Genomic DNA, 18,085 nt, shown 5'->3' on the forward strand with positions numbered 1-18,085 from the left:
TATCAGGATGGCCCTTTGTAAGACAAAAGAAGCCATCATGACCTTAGTCACAAGTCAGGTCATTGCTCCAGAGTACTCGCCTGAAGAGTACCTTGCATGGAGGGAACTGGATTTAGCCCAAACAGGCAAAGGATGTTTGTAAATGACATTTGTAACAATGATTGATTGACGGCTATTCGGACCGTTTGTGTGGTTTGGTTTGCCCACTGAATTGTAGTCGATGGAATCCTGAAAGCAGAGACCATTTCCTGCTTCGCCTTATTTCGTGCAATTTTTTCAGCATTGCAATCAACACGACCTTATCATGCCACCTGGCCCATAACAAAATACTTTAATATCATTAAATACGATTGTTCTTCACAAAACTCATCTGCAGAAAGTGCGCCAAGACATTCTCATGTGATGAATCAAACCCAGGCAGAGAAAATACGCTTACCGAAAGAATCAACAGTTACGAGTACTTTAAGGGGGAAAATATCTTAAGCTTGGATCGGCAGGCTAAACATTTATGGCAAGTATGCGAGCCTGAATTGTGGTGAACTGAATCCAAAAAGCTGAGACCAGTTTTTAAGACTAGACTAGAGTAGAATTGCTTCTAAGGCATATGAATGTCAAATCCTATATTAATTTTTCCCTAATCTTAGATTAACAATTTCTCTAGGTCTCATAAATGATGGAGAACAGGATGAGAAAGCTTATTTATTGTATACTACTTGTAAAGAAGTTAATGGACACATAGCGTGAGGAACAAACAACCATGGTGCCCACCGTAATAAGATGTATGACCTCCTTTCGCGGCGATGATTGCAGCAATCCTACGGGGCATACTTTCCACAAGCGGGAAAGTGTGCCCCGTAGGATTGTACAATGGGAATTTTAGACCATTCTTCCCGTAGGCTTGTAATGAGGTCTCATGACCTCACCCGACGCGCCAGTCCATCCCGCAGATGTTCAGTAGGGTTGAGATCGGGACTCTCTGGAAGCCAGTCAAGTGTGGTGACGTTCATGCCACCAAATCAGGTAGTTACAGGAGCAGCCTTATGACACGGTGAAAGTCTTGCTGAAAGAGACGATGTTTAGTTCCATAAACAAAGTAGGAAGCATTCTGTTGTGCAGAATGTTCAGATACCTCTCGGAGTTCAGTGTTCGTGGCACCACAGAGGTCCAAGGTCAAATATCCCAAAGCCTGAAAATTTGCCTATTCTTAGCCTATCCCTAAGAATGGCGACAAAACACTGGCATCTAACTACCTCCCTATCTCACTCACTCACTTCAGTCCTATCTAAAGTGATGGAAAAAACATCAATTCTCACTCCTGTACTACTTGAAGCCACACCGCTATTAAGCGACCACCAGTACGGATTCTGTTGCTGCCGATCAACAGGAGATCTACTTTCATATGGCATCTCTGGACAAATGCGATGGAGAAATTTGGCAAATCTCAAGTGGTTGCACTTGATATCTCTAAAGCTTTGGACTGGGTCTGGCACAATTACTAAGTAAACTTCTATCATTTGTACTGTCTCATGACTTCTGCAGTTGGATTGCCAGCTTTCTGTCTGGACGCACACTATGTGCGATGGTAGAAGGTTCACTACCTCTCACCACCCAACTAACGCTGGGGTTCCACAAGGTTCTGTTCTCTCACCAACCCTCTTCCTTCTATATATATATATATATATATATATATATATATATATATATATATATATATATATATATATATATATATATATATATATATTAATAACCTGCTTCAGTTGACCTCAATATAGTTTTGCAGATGCACTCCACCCTTTCTATTAACAAAACTTACTCTAAATAACTCACCTCAACCTACAGAACATCAACTACCATAGTCCTGAATTCTGATCTTCAAGCCATCCTCCAATGGGGCTCAGATAACCTCGCCAACTTCAATTCTAGTAATGTCAGTTCTTTAATGCCAGTTCTGTCTTATTTCTCACAAAAACCACTCTCTCCCTCAGTATTATTTTGATAACACCTAAATATCCAGACAAGATGAGATTTCTCTTCTTGGAATTACCCTGACAGTCCTCTCCTGGCATAAACACATCACAACCATTGCATCCTCATCTTCCAAAAAACTAGGATTTCTCTTTCGCTCAAGACGTTACTTCACCTCCAAACAGCTGTTAACCTTATCACAGATCCACTCAGCTATCGAATACTGTTCTCACATTTAGTGGAGCTCATAAAAGCTCTCAAAATGCAGAGGAGAGCAGGTTGATAAATGACCCATCTCTTACCAACTCTCTCTCCTCACTTTCACACAGACGTTTGGTCCTGCAATTTGTGTATTCTATAAATATTTCCATAGAAAATGTTCATCAGAAACTGCATTAATAATTTCCTCATTCAGAACTAAGCCCGTTCGAACACGTACAGCTGCTGCCCAATATCCTTTCACAGTACACCTTGAAACCCACCGAACGTTTCTTTTCCTCCTCCTTCATACCTGCAACTGCTGCACTGTGGAACTGTCTTCCCCCGATGTATTTCCCAAGGAAAACAATACACAGTCTTTTAAATCAAATGACAACAGTTTCTCCTTTCCCAACCCACTATCCATATACGGTCGTAATGTACTATGAATTGATCAGCCAACCTCTCGTGTATGGGCCCAACATAAAAAAATAAATAAATAAAAACCTGGAAAAACATAACCATACTATCATCACACCTCCGAATTTCATAGCTGGGGTTAGCACTCTGGTAAGAGACGTTCATTAGGCATCTGCCACACCCATCCATCTGCTAGGTCAAGGATGTAGCGTGATTCGTCGCTCTAACAATTTTCCTACCTTCTGTGTCCCATTGTACACACTCTTTGCACCAGCGATGACGGCGCTGCATGTTGTGAACTTCGGTCGCTGCCCGGAACTTCGTATTCAACCTGTCTGCCAACGAATGGCGATTTTTGCATATTATCCTTCGTAGCATCCTTAAGGTCACGTTGGGCGAGTGTGGTGGGTCGACCACTGCGGGTAGCACTTAGTGGACTCCGTGCGCTTCCATCTGAGTATAGTATCACTGAGCCTGGTTGGCCGAGTGATTAGCGCATCCGCTCTCCAGCGGAAAGGCTACGGGTTCGAATGCCGCCGTGGGCATGGATGTGTATGATTGTCACTAGTGGTGGTGGGCGTTAGATGGCGTTGGTGTAATTACGGTTCGTTGTAGTTGGTGGATCGAGTAGTGGAGACAGAGGTGTAGAGCAGGTGCCCTCCCTCGATGAGTCTTTGGACTCCCTGGAGATGTCAAATAATAATAATAATTATTATTTGCCGATCAGATAAATTTGCAACGTGGCATCCTATCATCTCTTTCAAATTTCTTCAGTTCCCTTCTGGCAGCCATTTCACTCGAGCACAGTTGTATTGACTCGGGAGCATTTATCCTCCAATTTACTACAAAACATGTGGCTCTTTACATGACACGATGTATCTTGCGATTGGGGATGTCCGTTGACGTCTTTCCAAACAGAGTATAACACATAACCTACAGATTATTACAGTCATACCGAATACCAACAGGATGTAATTATATTTTGTTTTCTCTGTTCAAAATAGAGAATGTCACGTGTATAAAATTTGTGATTTGTCTGCTGGATTCAATACAACGACATTCATCGATAGACTGATTTATGGTGGCAGTCGGTTAATGACTGCATTTTTCAACAGACAACTTTTTCTAACGATCTCAATAATTTTTGAAAATACCTTTCTAGTTATTCCATATGTCAAGGGGAAAGAAATGACAATTTTATCTATATCATATATAAGGAAGAGATGTGACGATGCTCATCTTTTCACCATAAGGTGTGGTAATACATCATGGAGAAGAAAAATATATCCCGTTTCATACAGATTCTGTTACTAAGAAAGGTAGTGCATTGGAACGAAGTTCTCTGTCTAGTATCGAATTCTTCAAATAGTCATGTAGTACTTGCTTGTATATGTATTGTAATCGGAATGAACTAAAGCAAATGCACGCAAAACAACTCAATTTAAATCATCTGCGTCATTTGCCTCTTTCAAGCTATGCGGGTCTTTCTGGTCCAAGCGAATTATAGACTTAAAGTAGAAATAAGCACATGGGACAAAATTATTCTCACCATTTTTTCGGGTTTATCTGTTGGTTATTTTTTTCATTGCCATGGTTACAAGGTAGAAATACTTTCTGCAGTTTATCGATTTAATGGTCCACTGTTCCTTTCAGGACCTACAATCACAGTCCCAAAAGTAATGAAGCGTCAAAATAATCGGTCATGCGTTTGGGTTGGCATCCAAGTGGAAGGATGAAGCGGGCACACTTTAAAATAGCGGAACAGGGTGAGGGGATTTGAGAGGGGGGGGAGGAAAACTCCTCCGAATGGAATCTTTACTATGCGCCAAACAATATAGAATTTAATATCGTCAAGGTTGTCGTTAATATGAGTTTGATGTCCTCCTGCAGTAGCAGTGGTGTATCAATTGCAAGTTTAGTTGAAACAGTTTGTACGACTTCAATTTTCAAAAGCAAACTCCACCGTTTGTTCGCGCATGCGTAGTCTATTCGCTCTCAACGACTTGATAGAACCGAATAACTCCATCTTTCGTAGGAATTTATATGAAAAATACCAGTCGCATGAAATATCTGCGTAAATAGATCTGGACCTACAGACTAAAGTGCCTTATAACCTCGGGCCTTTTCTTAGATGAATCCTTCAATAGACAAGGTCATAATTCATCCAGGGTAAAATTAGATGAAACTATGGACAAAATTAACAACTTACTTGCCCGAAAAAAACCAATATCTTGTTCTGATTTTTCAATTTCTTGCAGAAATAAATTAAATATTGACGGATGGGAGAATTTTGAAATACAGAGAATGATTGTTTTTTTTTTTTTTTAAATATATATGCATTTATTTGTGATTTATAACAAAGCGAGCGTGTTTATACTCTCGAATATCTCGCTTTACTAGTAGAAAATCTTTTGTTGTTTACAGAATCTGAAGCTAATTAAAATAAGCTTTTAATTTATTCTCGAATCAGAAATTCCAGGTTCTTTCACAGAGCACACAATTTAAAGTGTAGCATCTTGACGATGAATATTCAGTTGGGTACTAAATAATAAATTGAGATGCTGAAAATATCCGCTAATGTGCAAACTGATGCTTCCGTAAGGTTGCGACTGTTGTCTGATGTTAAAGTTGCATTAAAATCCCTTAGGATTTTAGTAGGAGCTTCACATGAAACAACAGGGCAATTTTCTTATTTGAGAGATGCTGCTAATCTAATAGACACATTTTCGTTAGCTTTCTTGTGATTTGCACTCGTGCGAAAAATCAGAAAAAATAAAATTTTAGCTGTCAAAGTATTATCGGAGAATGCATTTCTAAACACGTACAAACATGCTTCTTTTTGTTAATCCAAAGTGATTTCGCGTTCCCAATAAAGAGCATCACCTGTATCTCTTAATATGTTAATTAGTAGTTCGTTATCCTAACTGAGTACCAAAACTAAGTGATCTCTTGGCAACGTCTGCAGTAGCGCACTCTGTTGTTCAAGTTACGAACAAAACAATCATTGTTTGTATTAGTGTTTCTAGTACATGCGCTAAGAACTGTTCAGAAACTGTACAGTTTCATTATCAGAATAGTTTTTCCCTCCACTGTTCTTTTGAATAGCACGAAATATATTTCCCTTCTTTTTCAGGTCGAGACAATAGGAGATGCCTACGTAGTGGTTGGGGGTGTTCCCAACTTCGTTGCTGATCATGCTGATAGGACCGTGACGATGGCCCTGGCAATGGTAGCAGTAACTCGACTTGTTGTAACCCACATAAATGGGTTTCCGATTCAGGTAACAACATCTGTGTTCACTGTTCATTTTAATTTTCGTGATTGATTCAACCCCCTCCCCCTTCATAATATATCATTAGTGATATCTTATGAGGGGGATGGAGGTTAGCGTACGCATGCAAAATGAAGCCTGCAGCATTCTTTTTTTTTTTTTTTTTTCACAGAATATATTTTTTTTTTCTATGAGTAACTTCACCTACTTCATAACAAGCCGAATTAATTAATGTCGTCTTCAATAACATGTTGCTTTTTTTTTGGTGATTTTTTTAACAATCCATTAACAGAGACTGAAGAATTGCTCTAAGATCTAAATTAAGTGTTCTAATGCACAAAAAATTAATTAAAGTGTTTTTCACTTTTTTTTTAATCCCAAACGTTGCCTGACAGCATCACTTTACATCGCTGAAACCTTTCAATTGTTATTTGGGTGTGTTTGCATACAGTATTTGTTCCAAAAGTATATAGTAAAAAAAAAAAAAGATCCTAAAAGCATGGAATTTGAATCCAACAAGGTTAACATCAGATTACTTGAGTTCATACTATTTCTATAGTTGACAATACACTAGATTTGAAATTTGCATTTAACACAATAATGTAACTATACAAGATGGCACCAGTCATTCGCTTTCCAGCATTGTTTGAAGCTTGATAATCTGTGGCAAATACAATTACAGTGAATGAACGTAAAGCTGAGTTCCAGAATTACCTTATACGTACAGAGGTGTGTGCCTACAAAGCCTTAAGCCTAAGGACCTTCCCAAGAGTTTTTTTTTTTTTTAATTTATGTAGAAATTTGTTGCTTTAAAAATTTGGAAGGTGATTCAGTGAGATGTCTTTTCGTGATTTTTTTTTTTTGAAAAACATACTACTAGTAAGCCTCAAAGGGACTAAGAGTCCAACTTTTTATGAAAATTCACTTGCAATGGTGCATTGCTCACCGCTCTCGGCATCGGATCAAAACAAATCTTAAATTTGAGAAAAGTTATGCAAGCTACTACAACAGTCCAGTTTTGTTTGGGAGAAGTGAGAATTCTATCCCTTACAATATATCTTTGTGTCATTGCAATTCCGAGGATGCCACAATGTGTTGCTATTGGCTTGGACTGGGAATACTGTTCTTACTACGACGTCTTCATGTATCGCCTCGTCGTTTTTTTTTTTTTTTCGGCCTTCTAAATCAACGCAGAAAAATAGCTTTCTTGACATATTTCTATTTTATTATTTAGGAATGCGTATTATTATTAATGAACCAAAAATTGCAGTGTTAATACCGAAGAAATTTCTTTGACAGATAAGAATTGGAGTCCACTCAGGATCGGTAATGGCTGGAGTTGTGGGCCTGAAGATGCCAAGGTATTGTCTCTTTGGGAACACAGTTACGTTAGCCAATAAACTGGAGAGTCTCAGCCAACCAAGTCGAGTCAACATTAGCGAAGACACGAAAAGGTAATCAGAATGTAATATTTTAATAATGAAACATTAAATATCCTATTCTGTAATGTAATGAATTTTAACCATTGGGGGGGGGGGGAGACAGCATTCTGCTCAGCTGCCCAATATCTCCCGTCAATGGTAATTCATCTTTAATGAAAATTCTAATATAAGATATGTGGAGAATGAAATTCAAAGAATTTCCATGTTTTCATATATTTATTAAATCAATTGATAGTTTACCGGTTCATACTTTTTGTCACAGTCAAGTTCAGTTTGAATGCGAGGAAGGTCATTTATGTGCATCGAAACGTCAACTGTTACAGCCTTTGTCAAATATTTGGTTGGACAAAAGAAAGGATCTTCTACGATCGTATAGCAAAATTTCTTTCCGTAGCCGCTGTTATTGCCTATTGGGATCGGAACACGTGATACACGACTTTACCGTGTTCACTCTGTTGTATAAAGCGATCTGTGAACGCCGCGTGAGAATACCGTCTACCTTGAAGAAGGTGCGGGATGTTGTTTGGCAAACCTGGTGTGCTGTTTGTTCTCCGAAAAGTGTTGGTTACAATAGGATGAAAAAACATCCTCGGTGTTTTCTCTGATGCTCGGCAACCGAGAGGTTAAAATCCCGCTTGGGATCACAAGAGAATAAACGGAGTAAAGCTCCTCAGAAACTTAATATGCTACTTTTTTATTGTGCAGTTTTTTTTTTTTTGTTCACACGAGACGTACTTATAGCTCGCGGAAAGTAAGGCGATGCTGCCGATTCTGTGTAGAATGGAAAAAGGTTAGACGAAAATTAAAGTTACGGCAGCGACAAAAACCTGTTGAATGGAGGCGTCAAAAAAGATTGTCCATCGTCTCGGTAAGAAGAAAATTATTAAAAATAAATGACAAAAAATGCGTATTTTTCTTCTTTGAAGTAAGAAGGGAAAACATCTTTAAAAAGAGCACACCTTTTCTCTTTCAGAAGGTGCGACCCCCCTTTTTTTTTCAAGAAGCAAAAAAGCTTTCTTATTTTGTCAAGAAAGTTTCTCGAATATTTCACATCAATTATATAATCTATTATTTAACAACTTAAGATAACTGATTAGTCTAGTTGCTCAACCTACTTAGGACAACGATCTTAAAATAAATGCAAAGAAGAAACTTTGCGATGATACTTCGCAATATGTACAGAAGTGGGACTTCAGTATAGGGTTGGGAATTCTGTATCTTTTCGGAAAACAGATCACCGTGGTATGATTGAGGCATAAATTTCAATTAAGTGATTGTAATGGGGAAGAGTCACGTGCATTGTCTGGGGATTTTCGGCAACTGCATATTTCACCAGTATGTGATTTCCCTTGACTATAAAAGTCGGACTTCTGCGAGTGACGAGGGCTTAATGGAAATTTATGGAAAGGCATTCCAAGTGAGAAGCTTCCATCGGCAGTGATTAAAATATATGATTTCAACTGAATTTCCGGTGGTTATTCTTCCCAGATGAATGTGTGTGTGCCTTGCAATGTTCGACCATTTCAGAGTTGCTACACAGAAGGACGGCTTCCACTTTCAATAAAGCAAGTAAGCAATAAAAATAGCAATTAACATTATTGATGGTTAGCTTTCCGAAACACAATTTGGAAACAATAAATGTGATCTCTAACCAGCAATTGCAATCTTGGTTGTATTTTTGCACCGTCTTATTTCACAAATGTAAGGTATTCACTGGTTGGTTGTGCAAATAGCAGTTGACAATTATTTTGATATTGATTAAGATATTATCTTGATCATAACACACACTTGTGCATCTCTTGAACTATTCTGCATCCACACGAGGGCGCAGCTTAAAGATATATGTGATTAACGCATTCTCTTTCTATGGTTGGACCTAAGTAACCGGGAATCAATCCTCAGTTTTAAACGGATTAAGTTTTCTGTATAATAGCAAGAATACGAATCAAAGAGTCTCAACTTAAGAGGATTAATTTAATAAAAGTTGCCGTACTTAGTATTTTTAAAATATCTATTTCTCTCTCCGATTAGATACTTCATCCATTTCGCTAGAATAGTCCAGACGTGTAAGTAATGAATTTTGTGCGTTTGTCACTATGAAAGCAAATCTGAGCCTCCGTTTATGTTAAAAAATTATACAAACAAACGTCATGTAAAACTACTGGGTTATGATAATTTATATTTCTGAAGAAATCAATACGACAATGTACATTCGACAAAATATCATGTTTCGCACTGTTAATTGACTGACAGACGATGATGTTTACCTCTTTCTCTAAGAGATAAAAACAAATTTTGGCTTATGATGGAAGCAACTAAGCTGCTAGACTAGCGTATTATCTTTGCTAACTGAATGTGTTTATCTTGTTGAAAATACGAAGTTCTCAGGAGGAGGGGGAAACCTTCTACATCCTTTTGAGGCCTCGCGAGGAATGCCGAATATCCTATGATCTTTCCATGGATGTTGTGAGCAACTGTTCATTCTGGTGTTAGTCCGCAGAGTTATTTTTGATTGATTCGTATACATAACAGACATATACACAACTCGCATCAGACTAAATAGAGCGCCTTTTTCATGATTTCTTCCATTCCATTACGGGTTTAGTAACGGTTGTGAAGAAAAGTCGATTGTTTTAAACTGCATGCTAGTCTTTAATATTTGCGAGGGGAAGATCTTTGAAAGAAGCACGAGGCTTTTCTTTTCGTAATGAATTATGCCTTTTATCTTGTTGGACGTAAGAAGAGTAAAAACAAAATCTGTCTTTCCCTAAAATTTAACTAATTTAATTATCAATTTCCTCAAATTCTTATTTTAAATCTATAAGATCCAAGGAAATTCACTGAACAAAATTGCAGTTCTGTAAAGTATTCTTGGAGAAGAAAAAAAAGAATGAAACTAAATACTTCAATTACCTGTCATGAAATTTTGATGGATTAACGAACGAAAATTGTTTTTCAAATATGCAATGAAAACAAACCATTGAATATCAGGGGAAAAACTCCCGAACCACGTTCAGAAAATGAATTGTAATGGCCGATGAACAAAAGAGACAGGCTTCGAAATTAGTTTTCCTTGAAGGGAGAGGGTAACTTGTAGCATGAAAACAGAGAGAATACGGGAAACCTTGGTGTATGTTGTAGCTTTCAATCAGGCGCAATTAGTACGAATAATATTACAAAATGGTTAATGGGTTGATTAATATAACATTGCAGCGAATGGTTTTACTTTCGTTCTTAGCAGACAAATCGAACTGATTGAAGGCATTATCGAGAAACCATCTCCGTGTACGATAAACGTAAATGACTTCAATTCTTCATTTAAAACCAAGGGATGTTTCTATACCAAATGATCACCACTGTCGGGATTGCTTGTGAATGAGAGTACTCTCGTACATCGTACGAGAGTACTCTCATTCTTTCTTACTTACCTGGATATTAAAATAATGGTGTTTTCTAAATTGCAAGGTGTGATAGAGAAAGGCTTACTTCCATACATTATAGAATTTTTCTTCTTTGGTCTGGTGAAGATCACCAAGACATGCTTCAACTGTTTTCTTACAATTTAAAGAAACGTATTTACTAAATCTTATGCCGATGAATTGAGAACATCTTAGAAGCACAGATCGATTTCTCTTTCTCTAATCATTCAGTCATAATGACCTACATAACCCACCAATAATAACTACACGAATCATCGAGATCCCTTCTATTCCCCCCCCTCCATCTTCCTCCCCAAATAATTATCTTCCGGCAGTTTCGAATATCAGTGGAGAACTCGGCTGCACTTGTGACATTTAAAATTCTCTTGTTTTAAAAGTGCTTTACTTGTTAGGAATGACATCGAGCGATGTCAATAATGAGCAGCAGTTATCCTCCTGTACACAACCGCAAAAATGCCCCGGATGACAACTCGATCAGCGATGCGTAAAACTGGATAGGAAGGAGATACTTGTGTGAAGAGAGTGCTTTCCCTCGGGAAAGGCTTGTTTGGAAGATGCAGTAATTTCATGCGCGGTGAATTTCATATTAAACTGGTGGAAAGTGCATTAAGGAATGGACAGTTTACAAGGTATTACACTTCTGAAGTTTTTTTTTTATCAGAAAGATTTGTCGAATTCTTACATTCCTACTGCAGATAAAGAAATTACTTGACTTACGTAATCTAGTTTTGTTCGACAGTTTAGAATTCATATGGATTATGCCATTTATTCCTAAATACAAATAATTCGATTAAGTATGAATGATTGGAGACAATCAATAAAAAGTACGGAGTACAGTACAGTACAACCTCCAGTGCATATGCTAAAATGGCACTGGATTCAATGGTTTCTGATAATGATGTTATTATACAAGAATGTTATTAAAATGGCTTTTCTCAGATGACATTTTTCCAACCTATCCGTCCTCAGGACGGGTAGAGTCCCCCTGATTCGGGGTCACAACGAATTAATGCAGCCGACACGCCACTCCTCTGCTGGATCCTCTAAAGGCAACATTTATTCCTCTAGATCAGTCTGTGTGTCGGAGTCTGCCTCTTTTGAGTGACAAAAACCTCTCACTTTCGTATAAGGCCGGCTAACTCACCATTTGATTGAATTGTGAATTAGCCTGTTCGAATCCGAGTTTTTCTCGTCTACACCAACTGAGCTCTTTCTCGGATGACTAAAGTTTATGAAAGATCATAAATTTTAGAATCAAACCTCTCAAGCTTCAAGATCACCTGTAATGATATCTCCTGAACACTGATCTCCACAATATCCTTAATTGGAGTCAAAACAACCTGCTCAACTTCAATGCTTCCAAAACACAATTTTGCTTGTGTTCAGGAAAAACAAAAGATCTTCACCGCTTACTTTTAATAATGCTCAGCTCAACAGTCAAGACCAAATCTCTATTCTCGAGCTGACTCTTACTTCCTGGCACAATCATATCACTATAGTGAGAATAGCTTCCAAAACACAGCATCCTTTTCCACTCAAGACGTACTTCTCTGCCGAACAGTTATTTACTTTGTATAAATCCCAAATCCGACCAGTATTGAAATACTGCTTTCATGTTTGGGGCGGTGCACCTAAGACCCTCCCTAAAAATTCTTGTGGATGTTCAGAAAAGCAGTTTCTGCATTTCTTCTACAGATATTTTTATAACTATTATTCAGCAGAACTAGCATCCATTATGTTTCTCATTTCTGTCCGATCTACAGACACTCGATCAACAGCTGCTTCACAGTCGAACTATACACTCAGCGAACCTGCTACTCTCGGTCATCTTTCATTCCTTTCACCTCAATTCTGAGGAATAACTCTCCTCATAAAGCATTTACGACCTCCAACAATTCAAGAAGCATATCAACAGATTACTGCACTCCTGATCCCTGCGCGCGCGCACACACACACGTGACATTTGCTTGTTTGCTACTGACATATATATGGCCCGACTGATATATTTTGCACTTAACCTGACAATACTTAAGTGCATATTTTGCAAAACACACTTAAGACTTTTGCATCTGCACTTTACAACATATTTATCGAGCGTGTATGCTTACTTACCTGGATATTAAAATAATTTCAAATGTCATCTTGCAGTCATTGACGAAAATCTCATCTATGAAAGCCTGTAAACAACATTTTGAAATGCGAGCTGTGCGTTTTTTTTTTCTTCTTGTATATGTCTTAACCGTTTTCTCAGTTGGTTCATCAATTTCCTAAATTTGCATGCATCGGGGTTTACAACTTTGCATTTATTTATGAAAGCGGTAACTGTCATCATCATTATCATCATGGGTAATAGTTGTCCATTGTATAATAGAAAAAAATGCTACATAACGAGATGAGTACTGTACTAAAGACCAATGAAAATGACAGGCTATTATCACGCGCTGAAGATTTCAGTTCTTCAGAGATTTTCTGAAGAATATAATCTCTTTGAACTGAATTCAGCACACTGCTTCAATATGCAGTCTCGCTTTCTCCTGAATACTCGCACAGATTGTGTTTCCGTGCCTAGCTGCGATTATTCTCATGCAAAATAAAGTATTTTACAGTGCACGAGTTCTTTGTCGCGTTAAATTCATAAAATCTTATCCCATTAGCAAGAGAATTTAAGTCACAATGTGTACTGCAGGCAAGTTTTTTAAATTATTATTACTACCCGCCATTTCGCATTGCATGTTTGCGCTTTAATTTTCTTTTACAATGAAAGGCATTCAACGAAATAATTCCTACTTTTGTAGTTATCAGAGAACAGTTGCGTTTTATGTGTATTAACGATGGATGCGAATTTTTGTAAGACATCCTGCTTAAGCGTCTGAAGTCAAACTAATAATTTTTTTTCTATACGGACTTCAGTCATCGTATTTTTACCGATGAAAGTCATGTCGCCATATCATACCAAAAGCAGAAATAAGTAAAACATCCTTCATTATTCACTTTGTAATTAAGGATCAAAATCTCACGTAGGAAGAAAAAGGATGTTGATATTCTGTTCCTTCTTTTACTTTCAACATCACCTGCTCATGGAGTTTCTGGAACATCTGAGTAAGACGGTTGTTCTGTTGCATGTGAAACACTATTCCCTGGTTCACGGGAAACTTTCAACAGTCGTGAATGGAAGTTTCTAAAATAGTTCTGAACACTCACTCAGTTTTATATTTTCCCATTCATAAATGATAAAAAAAAGATGGGAGCTTAATTCGAACAGAAAGAGGAAAACCATGGTAATGACTTCCTTGCAACATCCTGAAGAACAATTTTGGCTGCAGGCATTGCCAACTGCATCAAGACTTGCTAACAGAGATGGAAAGTGTGTGTGCAGCTAATAAATGTTTTATCTCACATTTTATCCGCTTCTCATCATCATTGGAAACGCTACTTACTTTCTATTATTTACTGATAACCATCCCCTTCTCTTCGCTGTAGTGACGAGTATGTTTTTCGTGGACATACCATAGATTAAAGATACAAAGTCTAGGAAACGTACATTAATTACATCTCAAATATGTCAAGCCCTTCTATGATTTTTAATCAAAGATGCATTTTCTTCATAAGAAAATAGCTAAGTACAGCAAGAAGAAATTGAGGCTACATTAGGAGTTATCGCTACCCAAGATGGAAGGGTTCCCTTCAACTGGCAACTTGAGTTTTCCTTGAGCAAACTATGGGTATTCACACATTTTTGCATCTCTTCTACAGATATTTTTTCTTCAAAAGAAAAAAAAATCAAAATTCTCTAGAAAGGAATCCTACTTCCTGCATGTAAGTTAACATTTTCTTCAAATCTTTGTCTTTCCAATCAAGAAGCTTAAGTTTTAGCCATGCATACTTTTTGGCATGCACTTCAGCAGCAAATTCAAAACAGCTGTCCACGTGTGATGATAATTTCAGAGATGTACCAGTCTGAGAAAAAGAAAATACAGGTAGCCCTCGTATAACGCGGATGTTAGGTTCCATAGAAATACCGCGTTATATAAATCGCGCTATGCGAGACTTAGATCACATAGAAAAAAGTAGGGTTATGTTCCGAAATCGTTTTTTTTTAATCATATAAACAATGATATATCCAACAAAATATATTTTTATTTAACTCAGGTAATTCATGTAAGTTAAAAAAACAAACTATAAAACAACTACATAATATAAACTTATAAAAATTACAAATTGTACGTAAACTTCATTGCACATAATACATAAATGTTTTAGGAAAAATAAAATAAAGTGCATATTTTAATAGTCGTCACTCTTTTCAAAAATAACATGATTCGTAGATGTTCTTTATTTACGAGTGACTGGACCTCATCATCAGTTGAAAATCTATTGGGCGGTATTTGTATAATTCTCATTGCATACTTCGGCTGGTTTAGTTATCCAGAAGTCAGTAATAAGACCTTGCTTCCCACTATGCTGCAAATTTTTATTAAGTTCAAATACGGAGCTAAACAAATATCCAGTTGTCTCGTGAATTTTCTGGAGCGCTCCATTGAGGGACCATTATCCATAAAATAGCTCCCTAATTTTCTTGCCAAGTCCAATCCTTCTGTTAATTTCTTTAAACTGAATTTTTTAACGGATTCATCACAATTAGAATCTTCGGCAGAACTTTCTCCGCCATTTGGTTCGACGTCTAATATTAATTGTACCAGTTTCTCCTCATTTAAATCAATTTCCTCATCAATTAATTCACTAATTTCGTTTTCAACCATATCACAAAAGCCCTCTATGTGGCCATTACTATAAAAATAATTTTTTACATAAAAAAAGCATTACATATTGTATGTAACTCACCAGAAAATAAAGTGCTCAGCTTGGGATTAACACACTTATGACTTTTAATGCGCCTTCCTGACAGAAAACGAAGAGAAATTTCAATAACAATAAACATTTATACAGTAAACAATTCACGTACGTGTGTGCGCTAAAGGCTATTTGTTCTAATATAAATTCGCTACTTATAACTACATGCGCGATACGAGCAGAGGCAAATTTAACGAAGATAAAATTAGATTTTTATGTTGCGAGTGGTGAAAAACATAAAAGATAAAAGGTTACTGGAATTTGTAGACACTGTTATATCGAAACCACGTTGTATAAGTACCGCGTTGAACAAGGGTTACCTGTACGAAAACAGTACGCAGCGCACACTAACAGGCTCATCGGCCTGCAAGAAGGAAAAAGTAACGGACAAGATATGGAGTCTAATGAAAGCCACGAAGACGTAATTCTCTTATGTATATATTTTTGCAATTATTTTATGCATTTAAGAAATAGTACATAAGAAGTTGAGGCTTTCTTACAGATTTTAAAATTCTCATCATCCTTCTTTGAGAAGTTTGAAATAAAAATTCTACTGATGTATTGCACTGGACTTTATCGCTTCTAATGACGCAAGCCCAAGATCTTATATCAGGGGTCGGCAACTTTCACAGACTCGCGAGCGACATTCAACTTTTATTTTTAATAATCGGGCTGCAAGCGTTTAATTAAGAGAAAATAGCGAGTGAAAAAAATACTTTTTAAGTTATCCATTTTATTATATCAATCTTAAAAAAACACAGAAATATTTAAAATTTGAGATTACGAGATAAAGTACGATATTCTCGTAATGACGTCTGATACTATATTCTTTTATAACAGCAACAGTTTTATGACAAATAAGACAAAGGGGATTATTCTCATTTTCAATAAAGAAGTACTTGCTGTTCCATTCATCATTAAACCTTCTTCCTTCATCTGCAATTTTACGTTTTCTTGAACCCATTTTAGAAATTATTTTTAAGAAATATATCTCCTCTGAAAATAACAGTTGATGTTATTGAATTCTATTAAAATACGGACCAGGGAACGCGACTGAAAAAGTGCGCCAAAATCTCGGTTTTCGTCGGATGAAGTCGCCTTTGTTATCCCCACTCATGATGACTCACACGTTGACTCGCAAATTTGCATGGCGATATCACGAAGTATGGGTGTAATTTTTTTTTAAATTTATTATTCATATTCTAAAATGTATTATTTAAATAATTCAGCATACGGGCCACGTGCCATGTAAGTATGGTTAACCTTTTATGGATCGCCAAAAATGCACGTTTGGGCCGCATGCGGTCCGCCGGTTGCCGACCCCTGCCTTACATCATCAGAGACTCTTACGAAACTTGTCGGACTATATTGTTTATTTTAATGAATCCTTTTATGTTTAGAAACTTGTGGTTATCGAAAATTAAATGAATATTTGCCAAACCAAATTGCAAGTAAACATTCCTGATAATCATGCACGAGGTATTTTTCACTCGATTAATCTTAAGTGTCTCCAATTTTATAACGGCATTTGGACCCAATTATTTATCTTTTCAGTAACGCTATAAAATACGAGTTTTATCGCTGCGCTTTCAAAATATTTTTCCTTTTATAGCCACTTGACACAGCCTTATGACTACGAGGAGAACACCGATGCCTCCGACTTGCCCGTCAAATGCTACTTTGTGGCGAAACCTTGTAGCGATGCCGATGCGAGCGTCCTTTCTGGATTGACCGTTTCTGCAGGCGGAGGCCTCTTCAAGTCGCCTACGAATTCACCAGTACATTCGGACCAGGTGACCCCAAACGATTCGGGAAGTCCTTCGGTCCAGAGTCCGTCTCCTCAGATATCACCGAAGACGGCAGATGGAAGTCTGCTTACTTCTCAAGTAAATAATTTTATTTTGTTATTTTTATATTTAAATACGTTCCTATTTGAGACAATCCGCAGTAAACTCTCATTCTGATTTAATTTTCTACTCCTCTGCGGGATGAGAAACCTTCGTTTCCTGGAAGGGGGAAAACCATTTACTTTAGTATAATACCAGCTAAGTCACTTTCTCTTAAAATATCCTTATAATGTTCTTCGCATCCTAGACGCAATACAAACACAAGTCTTTCCAATCGAATGGTCCTCGCGAGACTGCGCAACAGAGGCGGTGAAGTAACCACATAATTACGAATATTAATTGGTTATTCGTGCTCAGAGGATGTTCGCTTGATTGTTATCTCTCGAACTATTCAATTTATAGCACAGCGTGCTCTCGTGATGACGTGCTTTGATTGTTTCTACCATTACGTCAAACAGAAACAAACTGCAGTTATTTGCTTAATTGTGCGATACACATATATATAGTACATGAGGATTAGAATAACAACATGTTTGAATAGAGGAACAACTATCTACAGATCCATGGGGGAATTGCTGAAGGGTAACCAGTTGCATCGCTCTATAGTTAATGCAGCTTTATCAGATTGAATCCGGATGAAAGTATAGA

At 37.3% G+C, this 18,085-nt stretch overlaps 1 protein-coding gene across 1 annotated transcript in view; it reads left to right on the forward strand.

Annotated features, from left to right (window-relative positions):
- LOC150107329 (guanylate cyclase soluble subunit beta-1-like) overlaps positions 1–18,085 on the forward strand; it is a 66,961-nt gene that overhangs the window by 42,629 nt on the left and 6,247 nt on the right. Inside the window, exons 5-7 of the mRNA XM_090391794.1 lie at positions 5,720–5,866; positions 7,157–7,311; positions 17,203–17,476. Of these exons, the coding sequence (XP_090247920.1) occupies positions 5,720–5,866; positions 7,157–7,311; positions 17,203–17,476 (576 nt within the window). The remainder of the gene's footprint in view (positions 1–5,719; positions 5,867–7,156; positions 7,312–17,202; positions 17,477–18,085) is intronic.

Source organism: Typopeltis vanoorti, chromosome 4, assembly GCF_054136105.1.
Source record: "Typopeltis vanoorti isolate ZY-2024b chromosome 4, IOZ_Tvanoo_1.0, whole genome shotgun sequence".
Classification (NCBI taxonomy): domain Eukaryota; kingdom Metazoa; phylum Arthropoda; class Arachnida; order Uropygi; family Thelyphonidae; genus Typopeltis; species Typopeltis vanoorti.